This window comes from Macrobrachium nipponense, chromosome 39 (genome assembly GCF_015104395.2).
Source record: "Macrobrachium nipponense isolate FS-2020 chromosome 39, ASM1510439v2, whole genome shotgun sequence".
NCBI classification, from domain to species: Eukaryota; Metazoa; Arthropoda; class Malacostraca; order Decapoda; family Palaemonidae; genus Macrobrachium; species Macrobrachium nipponense.
The window spans coordinates 59,708,015-59,724,874 of record NC_061099.1 but is presented as its reverse complement, the minus strand read 5'-3'; the positions used below and the strand labels follow the sequence as shown (position 1 = coordinate 59,724,874).

Below are 16,860 nucleotides of genomic sequence, written 5' to 3'. Positions count from 1 at the left end.
TCTGACTGAAAAGTCTGAAGTAGACTTTTCGTCATGACCTGGAATATTTGCTCGTCCAGGTGGTGGCTAGCAACTCCGCCATAGTGACGGAGTTGATGGACAGGGCCAGTCTCGTCTTTGCCTCAAATTCTGCCTTAATGAAATGGTCCGGAATTTTAGGCAGCTTCTCGGAGAACAGAGTTGAAGCACAATCCGGATCGAGTCTACCCGAAGTAAACGTGGCCGGGGCATCATTCCAGAACTCTCTATTCGCTGGGAAGAGAAGAGAGGTAGCCTCTGTCTCCTTTAGTACTGGCAGGGGTTTGTCCTCTGCTATAGCTTGTAAGGTTAGCTCCGCCACCTTGTCTGTACAGGGTGACGGAACCTGGACTGGGGTCTTAAACATGGTGAAAGTTCCTTTGAACGGCGTCAACCTGGTGTTGACGCAGTCCCAGTCAGTGAGGGTGCGTGCCCAAACGGCTTGGGCTTGGTCCATAGGGAAGATCACTGTCTCCTTAGGGACCTTGTCTGCCCTAACTAGTGTGTATTCTGCTATTCTGACATCCGGGAAAGGGGAACTGGAGACCCGGCGGGAAGAGCTCAAAGTCCTCCAACGGATGGGTCCCGCACCCTTCAGTCGTCAACTTCCTATCTAAAAATGGGGCATGCAAAGCTAACCGCCACGGGTAGTTCTTATGGAATGGCGGTAGCTTTGACGCCTCCGGCACTGACATAGCCAGCGCCGGGGATCCGGGGTGGAGAAATCCAGTCATCATATCCTCCAAAGGCTTGATCCTCTCGGCCACCAAAGAAGTTATTGCTTGGCCGGAGGTGTCAGAGCCGGAGGCAAGTCGTAACGACTCAAACCTCTCATCTACTGCTTCCCTAACCTTCGACAATAGAAGGTTAGCAAGAGTTTCATGATCAAAGCCAGACTCCATTGCCTTGGCGGACTTGGCTCTCGACCCTTTGGAGGGGGGAGAATCCTTGGCAGCAGGAGACTTAGCCGACGAAGTCGACGGACGTGGGGCCCGGAGAGCGACCTATGTCAACCGACTAGACGGAGTTGGTTTGGATCCCTTTGGCAGGGTTTTGATTTCATAGTCTTGATTTTGGGAATGACCGAAAGCGATCCTTCCCGAGGGGGGGTGGGCTTAGAGAAGCTCAGGAAAGAAGAGGAAGAAGAAGGAGTAGGACTAAGGAAGCTCCCTGCCTCACTTACCTCACCACCTACCTCGTCCCCAATGGCCATGGGTTCGGTGTGGATGCTGATGGCAGCCACTTCTCCTGCCATCAAGTCCTCCTGGTCCTCCGGAAGGGGCGTCGTCTCCGCCCGGATGGCAGCTATAATAGGGGCTGCTACTTGTGCCGGAACAGACGTGGATGGGGACCCCTTGAACAGCAGGGAGCCCAGACTTGCGTCCAGCACATACGGCTGTCCTGCTGCCACATTCCTCCCGAAGCCTGAGACCCAACCCCTCAAATCCATCCTGGCGGTTTGGCGGACTTCATCGGCAGTGTGACAAAGAGGGGAACTAATTAATCTTCACTCAGGGAAAAATATTTGTAAAACTTTTCAGTTTATCAAGATATTTCATGTCGAGGGTGAAGCAAAGATACTTACCTGCTCGTCAACGAGAAGAGACACCATCTCGTAACCAGACGATTGCATGCCTCCGCGGTGCCAGGACACGTAGTCGTTGAAAGGAACCGCACAGTTTGCATGAGTGCGGTACACCTCATGCCCGTAAGTTTTGCCAAGGGAGGTGGAGCACCCTGGTGACTGGCAACGTACCTTCTGTAAATTGAAATGTCAAATGAGTACCAGCCTCAGGGAAGAACCGGAGCTAACTCCGGTGGAGGCATGCAACTTAAACTGGATAGATGTTCAAGTCTTACTCACCAACAGTTTCAATTTCACTGAATGAATTAAGAAAATATCTTATAGATATAACTGCCTGCTCTCGATCCCGCTCCTTGGGTTCAATGTATGTCTGGTACTTGGGGTCTGATATCTGCCGGACCTGGATATCTGCCGGACTTGTGAAGAGGAACAGATCAGAAGGCTACGTATCAATGTAGACTCATACCTGACTCATCTACTGTTCCCACCGGAGTGGGGGGAGACCCCAAGAATGGGAACTGAGCTATGGCAAGTTTCATGCAAAACTCCGGTAGCGGATGTGAGGGTTAGTCACTCTCCGTCGGTACCGGAGATGTTCACCGTATAGTCCCCAAAGCTTGGTCTACTCAACGTCTCATTTCTCCTTGTCTTAAGCCCTGCCTGCGGAACGGACTAAGGAGGCGGCGGATCAGGGAAAGGTAATTCCCCATATCAAACCTGCCTACCTTTTTCGAAGGGGGGCGAACAAAACTCCCATCCCAAATCCGCGGTAGCTCCGACAACTGGAGAGAGACCATTGAGCGACGGAGCTGTATATGTACAATCTGAAGCGATGTCTGTCGGCCGGTGTGGTACTAGACCGCCGGAGGAGACATTCACTCGGAGACCTGAGAAGTTATATATATATCTACCCCCTATCCACCCCACCCACCCTCTTCCTCACTTAAGTGAAAACTTGAGCGGCCATTCCTTGATAAGAGTACTAGTGCCGTGAGTTATAAGGGCTCGGACGTGCCGAGCTCCGGAAGGGGGGGGGGGGGGGTGGTCGGCTGTGATCACCTGGCCACCAACGCGGTCAGAGCAGGACACCTATTAGTGGTTGTGTAGCCTACTATTGTAGTGGTAGTCCGACTGAGCCTGTGGCCCGTCGTGGTTGGTACAGCTACCAATTGGTGTGGCCCACGACCGGGAGGACATGCCATACTACTAAAGGTTGTACCCAAGGAGGCTAGGCCAAGATGAAAACAAACCAGACCATTTACAATACAGCGATACAAGCAATGTAAAATAATAAAATAATATGTATAATTAACAATGAGGCATCATGGAAGAGTTGATGGAATTTATGGTTAGGGAGAACACCCTTTATGGATCTAGCCTAACCTTCCGAGATCACACAGAACCGGACAGTTAGGGCCCAATCTTCTCTAAGACACCAAAACATGAACAGTAGCCCTCAACCAACCTACTAAATTTGAATTTTCGATTCAGTTTGGCCGGGAGGATAGGTCCAACAATGTGACTAGCGAGAGGGGGGGCTCTCTATTCTTGGTATCCTCCCCTTTAGCACCGTAGCGCTAGTAGGGGGAGAGGCATAAAGGGTACAGGGTTAGGGACACTTAGCCTACCTTCCAAGTTTGATCTAGGCTTGTTTGGTTAAGCTAAAGGGGAGCAACTCTTCCAACCTCTTCAGTGATATTAATTCTACTGTCATATTTCACATCTATTTGGTTCGTATTGAATTATAAAGTCATGCAAAGTCACATCGGGTGGAAAGGAAGACGAAGTTCTCGATCCTCCTGTTTCGTAATAATATAATAAGCTACTAATAGCCTACCGAATTACATGTAACCTCTTAATCTTACAACGAGATAGGCACTAACGTGCTCTTGAGAAGCTGGGGAGAGAGGGACTAATCATCAATTAATCATTCTTTGTCTAAACCGTAGTCTTAGACCCCAGAGTACGTCATGAGCGTGTTAGGCCTCTCTAAGAACCAAATTTACTCATAACAGTAATTAGCATGCAACTCGAGGTACGCTTGATAAATGAACTAAAAACTTTAATTTATATCAATTTAAAAGAAAATTCATGTGTACCAGAATTCCACGCGTTCTGATGATGATGCTCTCAAAATGGCGGACACACCAACGGCCCTGCAATACCTTTCTATGGGGCCGAAGGCCAATTTGGGAAGCCCCGCAACTGTATAAGTTACGAAAACACAAATTGGAATACTCAACTTTGAAGAAGGAGGAAGATCAGAAGACGCCATCGCTAATTAAATCACAAAAACACGAGAGCAAGAAAACAGCGTAGAACTGGGACCTGGTCTAAGTACAGGAATGTAGATGGCGCTCGAGTCGGGCAGAGGTAGCGGGAGCGAGGGGGAAGGGATGGCCTTTGGGACGGCTTGCTTCATGAGAAGGATTTTGGAAAGGAATCCTCTAATTGGCAGAAGACCTGTGAGTAGTGGCTTCCACTCGACTTGTACTTTATACCCGACACCCTTTGGGTGCTCGCGCAAGGGTAGTAACCTCAGCATACCATGCTACTTTTTTCTCTGGTATATTTAGAATCTATTTATACTTAGAAAAGTGAGCTACAGGAACTTTTCACCAGCGAACACAGGTCGAACCCAGAAATGACATTTTTATGATAGTTTCAATTGTACTTACCAATAATTATGTAATCGGAGCCCACCCTCCGTCCCCTAGCATGGATTTCTGTTGGTGAACATAAACAACTGAGCTCTTTGCCATGCTGTTCCTCTCTCTGGGCGGGGCATTGTTACCTAATCAAAACAAGTAAAAAATTAGTGTGATCTGTAAATTTCGGGATTTTAACTGCCAGCGAGTGAAACTCTTAGCTATATAATAACCGGGTAAATATCATTAAAACTTTATTTTATCATAAAAATGTCATATTTTAGAATAAGTTTCTGCAGCACAACCCCAGTCATAGCATTCATACTCATACAAAGTTGCAGGCTACAAATATTGTGGTAATTTTCAAAAGAAGTTCAGAATCTGTTTAACATATCTGCTCTAGAAGATGATTCCTTCATAAATCAGTTGCAAAGTTTATTAGATCAACCATCACATTTTCTCTTGTTAGCAGACCTCAGTTCCTGTAACACTCAATGGGGTGAAACTGTCACAGATAGAGGAGGCATGACAACAGAAAGCTTCATTGATTTCAAGCATCTTTCTTTGATGAATGATGGTTCTTGGGCTATTACATATTATGGTTGGTAATATAAAAACCATAACTCTGCTATTGGTTGGTCTGAATATTTACTAGCCATTTGTTGTTATCGACTATTTATGGTCAGTAAACGACCATCTCCATGGTGTTTATTTTTCATTCATCTAAAATCAGCAACCAACTGTCCTAAATTGTCTCCTCCAAAGTGGAGGACAAAAGAAGCTGATTTGGCCAAGTTCACTTCAGGTATTAAAATCGATACTTTCAGAACCATATTGTAGCAGTCAAATCCCAGAATGACAAAATTACGACTAGTCCAAGTAATACAATACCTAAAACAGGTTGGGATAAGAAATGTATGGGTTTGAGGAGAAAGACCATGACTACAAAAGAAGATAAAGAAATATGTAGTGACTTTAAAAAATTATTTTTACTCTGGTACGCTACTTAGTAATTGTGAGGATGGGGAAAATTTTGTTTTAGATTGTCATTTTTATTAATAAACTAATTATTGATAAATTTCTTGCATAGTTGCTTAAGAAATTATAAATAAATTTTAATCTAATTGGTTTTGCTTATAAATAAATTTGAATGTAAGTAGTTTTGTACTATCTGTAAATACAATTTCAGAAATATAAGTCAAACGATTTGATTCAATTTTGTAATATCTCAAATTTATTTTTGTTTTATATAATGGTATTGTATATTTTATTTGTCAGTCAAAATACCGGTATTTATGTTTTTAGATTTACTTTAACTATCATAACTATTATTATTATATTTATTATATAAATAGCACTGTGAAGTTACATTATTTCTGAAGACAAAATATAGTATGTAATGAAATGTTAGTGGCCATTAGTTATGTAGTATGATAATTTAATTACATATAGTAATATATATACTGTATTAATTACTTTTTGTTATTCAGTTGTCTCAAAGTACACTGTTATCTAATTGGAATGTTTTTCTAAAATTGTAGGAAAAAGAGGGTGGTATGAGTCACATGCATCTTGTAACACATTTCTGGAAAATAAGCAAAATGGTGAAAGCTTTCAAGTACTTTGTTGAGAGAACCAGAGATCAGACCTCTGTTCAGGATTACTCAAAACCTTCTAAGGTCACAACATTGCCTTAGCACAAGTAAGTTTTATGTTACTTATTTGTATACATACTCATACAGTAATTATCTCTTATTACTGAATTATTTTTTTAGCTTAGGAAGTTGTCATATGTCAGCAATTCCAAAGATTATTTGTTTCATAGTATTGTACTTTGCATGAACTACATTCCTCAGTTACTTGGAAATTTGTGTTTTGATTACCTTTAGTATATAGTAATTTTATCACAAGAAGTGTTGATTTAGTGACAGTTTAGGCTTTTGCTGTTTTGGAGAAAGTTTGTGGAATTAAACAAAGTATTCCAATATGGTTTTACTCTCCAGATTTTATCCCTCATCGTGGCTTTAAAACAAAACAGTCTTTAGAACGTGAATCTGTGAGACAAGCAACTGTAGCCAACAGGTTGAAGGATGGATTAAAATCGAAACAGAGGACGATATCGAGTAGAACTCTACAACAAGAAACTGAAAACAACCCAAAATTGAAAAGTGAGTTTAAAGTTGTTAGTATATACTTCAGTATTGTCAGTATATGTACCTTTTGAGATGAATCTTACCTACTGTTAAAGTTAGCTTACCTTGAACAAGGTGGTTAGGCAGTAACTACCATGTGGCAGGCGGGTAGGTCCACCTGCCCAGCTGCCCTATGTAAACACTCCACTTTTCTTTCGGCCGTCTTCCGATGAAGACGTTTTTATGAGCTCTTGCTGACTGGCTGTTGATCATTTTCCCAGTGGGATCTTTAATTTTTTATTTTTTTGAATAAATATGTATATACTGTTTTTGATATTAATAATTGATTGAATTTAATAATTAATATGCAAACCCAGTTTTTGTGATAGCCTTGATAGCCGCCTTTCTACTTTGTGTTAAGGGTCGGCGGCAAATGTATACCAACATCTTTATTATTACATACTTTCGCCCTTTAACATGAGGACGAGACATGTATTTATCCAAAATTTACACTTACACTTTGGGAATTACCGAGGGCAACTTCAAAGGTTTGTTCTTTGTTTTTTCTAGTAATTCCTCTTCTCCTTCATCCTTTCGCTAGCTATCGTGACAACGGTCACGTTCGCATGACCGACTGGTCTCGGTGGCGGCAGACATTTCGCCTGTAGTACGAGAGTTTCGTAACCTTCTTCAGGAAAGTGTTTTCTCCAGACGATTATGCTTTCATAGACCCACTGAGCGGCCATCACCCCCGGTTGATGGGTGCCTGTGACTCGCTTCTCCTGCTAGTTCCGCTAGCAAGGCGAGCGAGAGCGTCCAGTCTTCCTCCCCCATTCCCTCTCTTCCTATGGCTACGCCGGGAGAGGCGAGGTGAATTCGAGGGATCCTGCAGAGTGCTCTACAGAGGACTGCGTTCCTGGAGGGACCTTCGGGTCGTACCGGACATATATCCATGTCATTGAAGAAAGATCTTAAATGCCCGTTCCTATTCGATTTCTACGGATATCGAGGAGGGCACCCACCCGATGATCGTCTGACGAAATTCATGGGGTTTCGTTGAGTGCCTAGAATTCTTCGGAATTTCTAGCAGTCTCAGAGTGTTTTGGTCTTCTTCGATCTGCAAACACTTGGGCGAGACAAGAATTCCTGATAATTGTTACTACGATAACTGGGAATCTCGCCGAGTGCTCGAATTCCTTGGAATTTCTGGTGTTCTCAGAGTGTTGGTTTTCCTGTAATTTCCAAACACGCTGTTGAGACAGGGATTCCCGGTAATTGTTATTATGAAAGTTGGGAGTCTCACTAAGCCATTAAATTCCTTGGAATTTTTAGTGTTTGCAGGGTGATTGGTTTTCTGAGATTTCCAAACACTCCGGCAATGGGTATTCCCGATGATATTGCTTTTGGAAGTGCTGCTGCTCTGTCAGGTCCTCCTTCCCAGGTCGTGCTGGGGCCTGCTGCTTTGGCAGCCACCACAGTCCCGTCCTGGATGGGAGAACTTTCTGCTGTCCTGAGAAAGTTGGTGAAGAAGTCCAGGAAGAAGAGGAAGGTGTCGTTGTCATCTTCTTCTTCTTTGTTGTCATCTTCTGCCGCCGCCTCCACTTCTCCTTCCAAGGCTCCCCAGCTGTGGAAGAAGGTGGTCTTGCCCCCCCCCCCCCCCCCCCCCCCCCCCCCCCCACCCCCCCCCCCCCCCCCCCCCCCCCCCCCCCCCCCCCCCCCCCCCCCCCCCCCCAAGAGGTCTCACACAGAGACTTCTATGGGTCTGTCTCATCGTCCTGGTCCTCCCTTTCCATTCCGGAACTGTCTCTCTTTCCCCAGGGAAAAGAAAGACGGGGACCATAGAGGTATACCGTGCAGCCAGGGTCCAGGCCGCTGAGTACGCTCACCACCAGGACCCCAGGCATGGGGCAGAAGGATGGTAAGAGTCATCCAGGACTCTCGCCAGACTGGCGATCGCTCATGTAGTGATCGCCCGGTACCCAGGGTTTACTTGATGGTCCCATCTGACCATACACGAGGCGAGACTGGGAGGAGGTCCCCCAGATCCATGGGAATAACTTCAGCTGCTTCTGGGACTGTGGCGGGTCGTGAGGACGGTGCTCAGTCTCACGGCGTTGGTAGACGCTACCAGTCACCCGACCGTCTATCACACCAGTGTGATCAGACAGTCCGTGTGGTTGGTAGTAGCTCCCCTGACGCAAGAGATCGACATTACTATCCTCGGTCCAGCGCTTCTCTGCAGGGAGATCACCGGTCTTGACCTACAGACTGGTCATCACTGCGGGTTGGTGATTGCCTGCAGCTCTCTCCGTCCACTAGTTCTGCCGGTAGACAGAGTGGGGGGAGCGTCAGATCTGCCTCACCTGTCTCTTCAACCTCCTCGGCGGGATACACTGGGAGGAGTGAGGCAACCAGGGGGTATTGTGAGGAGTGTGCTTCTCTCGGTCCAGCCACGTGAGCCTATGTGCCAGGTTCAGTCTTAGGACCGGACAGGTTGTACGCTCAAGTGGTTAGAGATCATGGGGGAGCTGGACGCAGTAATTTAAAACATGTTACATCGCTTGGCGGCAACTGCAGAGGGTCGAGCCGTCCCGCTAGTCTTGTGTGGCCACCCGCATAAGATACCCAATGATTCAAACTGCCGCAGGAACCTCTTTCCTGCAACCTCCATGCTCGCTGCGTCTGGTGTGGCCTCACCCTCAGGTTCTGTAGGAGGAAGTTATGTGTAAAATGAAGGTATTCAGTTGGGCATGATGGGTACAGTTTGTTACCAGGAAGGCTAATGAATATGATTTTCTTACTGTGAAGAATGTAAGGACTCCATTGAGAAAATAAATAATTTAGTGAATTACATATTGGAAGTTGCAAGAAGCTGATAGTTTGTGTAGACATTTAAGTCTCACTGTAAGTCTACTGTCTTTTGTCTTCCAGTGTTGCTTCTCTCACTCCAGCACTGTCCTATAATGCTTCCTTTGTGGTTCAGGAGAAACAGATAAGTAAATTGGAGGAAGATATGGTTTTACTTTTATTGCCTGTTAGGCACTTGAGTGGTTATGGTTTTCCCCTGTATTGATCAACCTTTTTCTGCCCCTCCCCATTGTAGCTTATGTATGTCTGTAGTCTGCCCTCTGGACTGCTCCTGGACAAACTGTCTTCCCCCTCTGCCAGTGAACCAAGGCATGTCTTGGGACAGAGATCTGTGTTCCTTACCACATCTCTCTCAATAGCTTACTGTCTTGAAATCAACCCATTTTCCAAAATATTTATTCAGTTAGGTGCTCATTACAACCGATGCATGTTAGCATTATTTGGTGAGAGTAACAGTAATGTGTATGTGATGCTGTTGAGTTATCTAGGGTCTGTAGCCATAGTATTCCAGTTAATTAGGTAGTTTCTGAACTACATTAGTACCTAGTTGTTCAATCATTTACTCACCCTGTATGATCATATATTCTTTCTGTATATGACATTAATCTTCTCCTTCATATCCAGTCCGTCCCCAATCACCTCACATTCCTGACATTTTGAAAGTTGTACCAATTTGCATTAGTAGTCCCTTCATCTTCCACTATACTTTTTTTTTTTTTGTGTTTTTTGTTTGCAAGATCCAGCTTTTACCTTAGCTGGGTTGTCTCTTGATTCAAAGGTTTTTGTCTCATTTTGGATTTATTGTTGAAGTGCCAGGTGGGTAATTTGTCTAGTACGTTGACGTCATGCGAGAACCCTCTGCTTTCTCCCTTCCTACCATCATCTTATCCTCTTGGGAGTCGCCTTCTCCCTTTCAGCCATCTGGCACTTCCGTGCCTCTTCCTGTGACATCTTTGCTGGTGGATTTGGTATGTTACTATCAGGCCACTTCCACCTCACTGTCTCAGTCTGCATATTTGCTGGCTTCTGCCACCCTGGTTCTTCTTTTAGCTTGGGCAGATTTCAACCTCGATTTGTAGTATTCTCATCGCATTTTTAGTGCTTGATGGATTGTGCTACTTTGCGTTGCATTCACCTTTTTTTTACATTTTTACCAAGGATGATCTTGTTGATTGAATCTCTCATCAGCTACTACATCAGCTCCTGTAATCCCCAGTGTTTTAAGGCCATCACTGAAGATGTCTTTGATCAGTGAAGTAAGTATTCATAGCAGTCTTGGAAGTCTTCTGTTAAGCATGATCCTGTGCCTGCACCTGCCATTCATCATGCATCAAAATACTGTGTAAGTTGTCAACCCAAACAGTCTTTGAGTTCTTCTGCTTCTAGTAATCCCTTTCAAGATGATAAAGTCTCTTGTTTCAAGGAAAAGAGTTGCTAAGGAAACTGTAACTGATGTTTTGAGCCCTGAAGGTCCAGTATGAGGCTGTCTACAGAGTTTTTGGATTGTCTGCCAAAGGTTTGGATGGTGAACATTCTCAAGGAGGGATACATGGTACCTTTAGTTGGGAAAGGAAGTGTAGGAAGCAGCCCTTCCTAAGAATCTTATTCACCTTAATATAAGTTGTTTATGTTTTTGGGAAGCCTGGAGATACTAAGTACCTGGTACCATCCAGTGTTAGGGAAGCCTGGAGGTACTAAGTATGTACATGGATTACCCTCCATGTTTTGGTAGGGTGGTGGTGGTTTTTATTTAGATAGGTTTTGGATATATGTAACAAGTTTTCTCTGGTGAATTGTTGCTACTGAGCCCTGAGCAGGGGCAATTTATTTATCCTTCGTTGGCCATCGGAACTATCCTTCGCCACAAAGGCCCTCAGTAAAGTAGTAGGCGTGTACTGGCTATGCCGCCACACTTCTACATGATAAGATAGTGACAACCAGAGGCAGTATTTTCATGTATCAACTCTCTTATCAGGTAATGAATCAACAAATATTTTTATATAATGTTGACAATGTTCTTCTATCCTCGTTCTAGTTACAGTGTTAATATTGAGGTAGAAATATCCTTGCATCCCACTGTCCCTCAATGTGGGAAACAGCTATATAATTCCTGGGAAAGTCCCATAATTAAAAATGACATTATTATAATAAAGTCTTATATATAATTACCCAGTAATTATATATAATTGGAGCCCACCCTCCATCCCATAGCATGGATTATCTTTATAAGGGCATAAAACAAACTGAGCTCTTTGCCAAGTGGTTTCTCTCTCCATGAAAGTTGGCAGGGCATTGTTACCTAGCAAAATAAAAGCGCAACCTGTGAATTTCGGAATTTAACTGCTGGGTGAGTGAACCTCTTAACTATATAATTACTGGATAAGTTTAATTGAATATTCATTTTATTATAAAAATGGCATTTCATTAAAGGATATGTACAGTACAGTATACGTATATCTGGTTTTGAGTTGCCTACATATGAAATTCTGATTTTAAATATTTTAAAGGTAATTAGATCAATATAATAACAGTATAAATGGATTCTGTAAGTGAAACATCATTTTATGGATATTTTGCTGTTTTTTCATTAAAGTATGTATACTGAGAGAGAGAGAAGAGAGAGAGAGAGAGAGAGAGAGAGAGAGAGAGAGAGAGAGAGAGAGAGAGAGGAGAATTTAATGAAATTTATGGGATATGGATTCTGTAAGTGAAACATCATTTTATTGATGTTTTGCTGTGTTTTTTCTTTAATGTATGTATATTCAGAGAGAACATTTCTTTAATAAAATTTATGGGATATGGTGAGGACTAAACGACTAGGTTGAGTGCGACCTAAACCAAGAATTTACTGTATAAATAACTTTATCATTAATGTATTTGTCCGCAATCACAAAAATACTAACATGATGTAACAAACCTAGCATTCTCTTTGGAGGAACTGGTCCCGTCGTTCTAAACTACCCATGTATTTAAGATATGCTCTGTTCAGTAGTATTATCCTAAAATACATACTGTACAGTTAATATAATTTCAAAATCATCCAACAGCACAGCAAAATATAATTAAAATGTAGTATACGTACTTAGTACTTTATGCGGAGTACAGTATACGATGTGCAGGTTACATTAGGCAAAAGAAATTGTGTGTGAATTATAGGGGATACTTTAGAGTAACAATTGTAGGTGGGTACGTAATATAAGAGGGCTTTTAAATGATATTGTTGGGTTATGGGATGATAATCTGAGGTATATTTTTGTTTGAGCTGTTAAGTTGGGCGATGAACTTTTAAAATAGGCAATTAAATAAGTGTTTTAGGGGTGTATATCCTAAGAGTAACAGTTGTAGGAGGCTAATGTAAAGATGTCTTTGGGATGGTGGTTTGGGGTATATTTTTGTTTGAAATGATATTAAATTGTATTAGTATGATAATTTAAGGTATATTTTTGTTTGAACTATTAAATTAAGCAGTGAACTGTTAAAACAGGCAGTTGTAAGCGTTTTAATTTAAGGGTACAGGGTATTTGGCAGCTGCTAAGCCCAGTTCTAAGGCGATTTTTTTAGAGGGGATTTTGCATTTGTCCCCCCACTGGGTACTGGGAAACTTCTTACCTGTGTGTAAAAGTGAGTGAGCACTGTACTATTGGTTTCAGCCATAGTATTGACAAAGATTGATGTAAATTTTGTATCCATAAAGTAATGTGACATATGTATTTGGAGTTTTGCATAAACTATGGGTGTCATGATACAGGTTCTGGTTTATCAGAGGAGAGTTCTGAGGAATTTCGACAAAGCATAAAAGTGGCCTTTGCGATGATAACCTAGCTGCAGATCCACAGAAAAATCAGTCACGTACCATGAGGTGGATTCGAAACTTTCAGCAAGTCCTTGCTATTGTGGTATTCATCGCCATCTTGTTCTCACTGATGGGTAAGTGTGGTTGAAAATATGATTTAGCTTTAGTATTTTTCACCTTAACTTCATCACACTGTAAAGTTGAGTTCTTGCATAACTTTCACTGTAAAATTTTTTGTACTACCTAATTTCAATAAGTTTAGTAGTAGATATATATATGTATATTTATATTATAAATAGTATATATATATCTTTTATAATTTTTATTGTATTAATACTTTTCTAAAATATTAGTTGCTTTCTTTAATAATTGTTGTTTCATATGAGTATACGTAGATTATTATGATCCTGCTACTAGGTGGTCTTGGAGGATCGATGTTTAGAATGAATGTTGGCAATGGAAATGAAGTCCACCCAGAAGACATCACAGTATCATTTGAAGATGTTATGGGGGGTAAGTGAAAGTTTATTATTCATGAAGTATTTTATTTGGGTATGAATTTTACCTACTGTTCAAGATAGCTTGTACTATCTCCACGCTTTTAGGCGAGTCAGCAATCAAACAAAAGATCAAATGACTTCCTGAATAACTGTTCTCCTTCAATTGTGTTTTGAATGTTTTTGCTCCTCAAAATTTTCCTTGCTGCCATTGTGTAAAGGCATTTGTTGGTCCTATTTCATGATTTTGGCTGCTGTTATCACAGTACCGTACATATATTTTTCCTAGGATGCCTCCCACTGGAATCAAGGTTAAGAATGTCAGGTTCTGTTGGAATAATTACTGCGTTAGCAGGATTTTTGAGGAGATACTCACACCTTATGCTGGCTGCAATGATATAAAGTGTGATCTTTGAGAATAAAGATGTAATAGATGTGAGGAAGTATGGATTTTCAAAGGACTTTCTGCCTAAGTTTTTAATCGGCTCATATAATCGTATTTCAGTCAAAGATTTGGTTTTTCTTTGTCTCATTCCTTTGAAGAGACAAAACTTAAGACTGGTAAGTGCTTTGGACATGCTGCAATGGAGTTTGTTGTTCAGGTTTCTGTTTGGATTGTTGAAGGTTTTATCTTTAATTGAACTTTTGCTCAGTATAATTGCCTCTTGTCTGCATCAGCGTAGAGAGGTGAAGTACCTGCTTAGTGTGGTTGTGGTGCCAGCTTAGTGAGATTGTGAAGCCAGCTTAAAGTCTTTTTGGAGCCAGTGGGAGTTTAGTGGGAGTGTGAGTTTTTAACTTGCACAATCAGACCCCTTTCTGAAGCTGCAGGCTAATGTTCTCATGCTTATACTAACTCGGTTTGGAAGGACTGAGAACACTTATGCTCCGATCTGTAGAAAGATATATGCTGCACTGGATGTGGCAGTTTTGTTTTCTCCTGTGGATCGCCTTTTAAGTCTGACCCTCTTTAAGGCGATAAGGGAGGATGTAATGATACAAGTCTAATTTTTTATACCTTTTGGGGATCAGTTCACCCGCGCAGATTCTAGTAGGTGGCCGTTCACTAGTCCTCCTGGCAAGCATAGGAGAAGACTTAAGAATACTAGAACCTTAAATGGAGGAAGCCCTGAAGGAGAGTTATGATTCCTTGTGGTTCCCTTCCACTGGTATAGTCTCCTATCTGTTCATTTATGTCTTCTCAAGCCGAAGTATCTTACTCTTTAGTAGGAGGTTATCATTGGAGAGAATGCTATTGAGCAGGTGTTGGTAATTCATTGGGATTATATCGCTCAACTTATTCCTAGTACTATAATCAACCGGAGACTGGCACCCATTGTTGGATGTTTCAAGACTGAAATTTATGCGTTTGTCCCCATGCTTTTTGGTATTTCAGGATGGTCTTAGCGACTCTCCAAGAGAATGACCGGTTTTTTTTTTGTGGAAGTGCAAGAGACATTTTTCTCACACCCATACATCCTCAGTCCACGAATGTTTCTTCAATGTGTATTTGCAGAAGAAGGTTCTTGCTGTTCAAGGCATACTGTTTTGGCTAGTGTACAATGCATCTGTAAGTATTCACAAGGAATTTGTTACCCACAGGCCAATGGTGTCAACTTTTAGGAGCATGAATTCTTTTCTATCGATGTGGTGGAATCACAAGCAAGCAAAGAAAGCAACAAGATCTCCCCACATTTACTTTATTGAACATGGCTGATGAATGGTTCCCTGAGCAACACTTTCCCTTTTTCGTTACTAATTACTTGCAGGACAATTGGTTCAGCGAGGTAAAGAAAACGCAAAAACTCTCAGAACACATGTACTCACCATATACTTGACACACTCAGGGCAAGACGCTGTGCTGTCCACTGGATACGGTCGTCAAGACAGAAACTCATCCACTGGCACCCAGCATCAGACCAGGTAACATCCGAATACTAATACAAAAGAACCAAACAAGCACCAACACCACACAACAACTCAAATACAACACGACAAATCACTACACGAACAAACACCAATTAACATGAAGATTACACAACAACACAAAAAAATACAACAAATCACTAACACAAACAAAAACCAATCACATCAAAGACAAATCGACAAGTCAACACACAAACATCCACCAACACTATCTCCAACAAACACTTCACAAACATCAAAACACAAAATCAAATACAACAGACACTCTGCAGCTCAACAACAACCAGACAGACACACGCACAACTATACAAAACCAAAATCAATCAAATCACACAATATCAACTGACCCTAAACAGACTGCCTCATCTCCAAGACCACTGCCTTGTATGATTGTTCATAACAGACTCCCATCTTGTAGACTGACTTTGGCAACCGCCAGCAGACAACCCAAAACAATCGGCCAACAAGCAAAGCATCGCTAACTATCCACCTACCACTTACGCTCTTTCTTTCTCTCTCTCGACAGCTCGGTCACTCACACTCTTCAGGAAAACACATACGCACTTACACACTACCATACAGTAACACCAAACATGAACACGACACATCAAACACATGAAAACATTTAAAAACTCAATTATTCCTGACAATTACAAATAATCCAATGACACACTCACTCTCTCTTACACAACCCTCGAAGACGTTGTCAAATGCAACTACCATATTACTCCTCCATATAGAGTCAAATGGTTCAAGTTGGCCAACTGGGTCAACATTATTCCAAATGCCTAGGATTGGTTGCCTCACCTGGCTCAGTCTCTCTGTGTTATGATTTTCAGTTAATTTCCCTAACTCCTCCTCAGTACATTCTTATTTGGTGACGTGGGGATACTTTTGCAATTTGCAAGCTTGGCTGTTGGAAGACAAATAAGCATTTGTTCCTTTTTGAAGAATTTTAGCCCTTAAGAAAGCTTCCTTCTCAGTGATGGCTTTCTTTCTTAGGAAACATGGCCCCACTGGAGAATTTGCCATATTATGTAATTAGACACAGATACAGTACAATATTACAACTTACAGGTAATGTTCATTAAACTTTTATTTCATGACCATCTTCGTTGTCAGGTTCTGTATGAGAGAATCTGTGACTAAGAGTCGACTATTTTTAATCTGAAACCTATGTCTTGGTTTTGTTTTTTTGCTTTGCCTTGTAACCCAAAGATTTTATAAATAGAACTTACCAAGTACAGGCAGTCATTGGTTATAAGTGGGGTTCCATTCTCAGTGGGGTGCTGATAAGCAAAAACTGCTATCAGTGAAACTCAGCAATTTCTGGGCTCAGCTCGTGTCGCTGCGCGAAATATCCTTTAATCTATTATTTCTAGGGTAAATGTACTAA

At 42.1% G+C, this 16,860-nt stretch overlaps 1 protein-coding gene and 1 pseudogene across 1 annotated transcript in view; both read left to right on the top strand.

The window, feature by feature from the left end:
• LOC135210368 (ATP-dependent zinc metalloprotease YME1L-like) overlaps nt 1–16,860 on the top strand; it is a 365,863-nt pseudogene that overhangs the window by 95,547 nt on the left and 253,456 nt on the right.
• LOC135209927 (uncharacterized) overlaps nt 1–16,860 on the top strand; it is a 142,232-nt gene that overhangs the window by 81,644 nt on the left and 43,728 nt on the right. Inside the window, exon 4 of the mRNA XM_064242662.1 lies at nt 6,255–6,433. Within this exon, the coding sequence (XP_064098732.1) occupies nt 6,255–6,433 (179 nt within the window). The remainder of the gene's footprint in view (nt 1–6,254; nt 6,434–16,860) is intronic.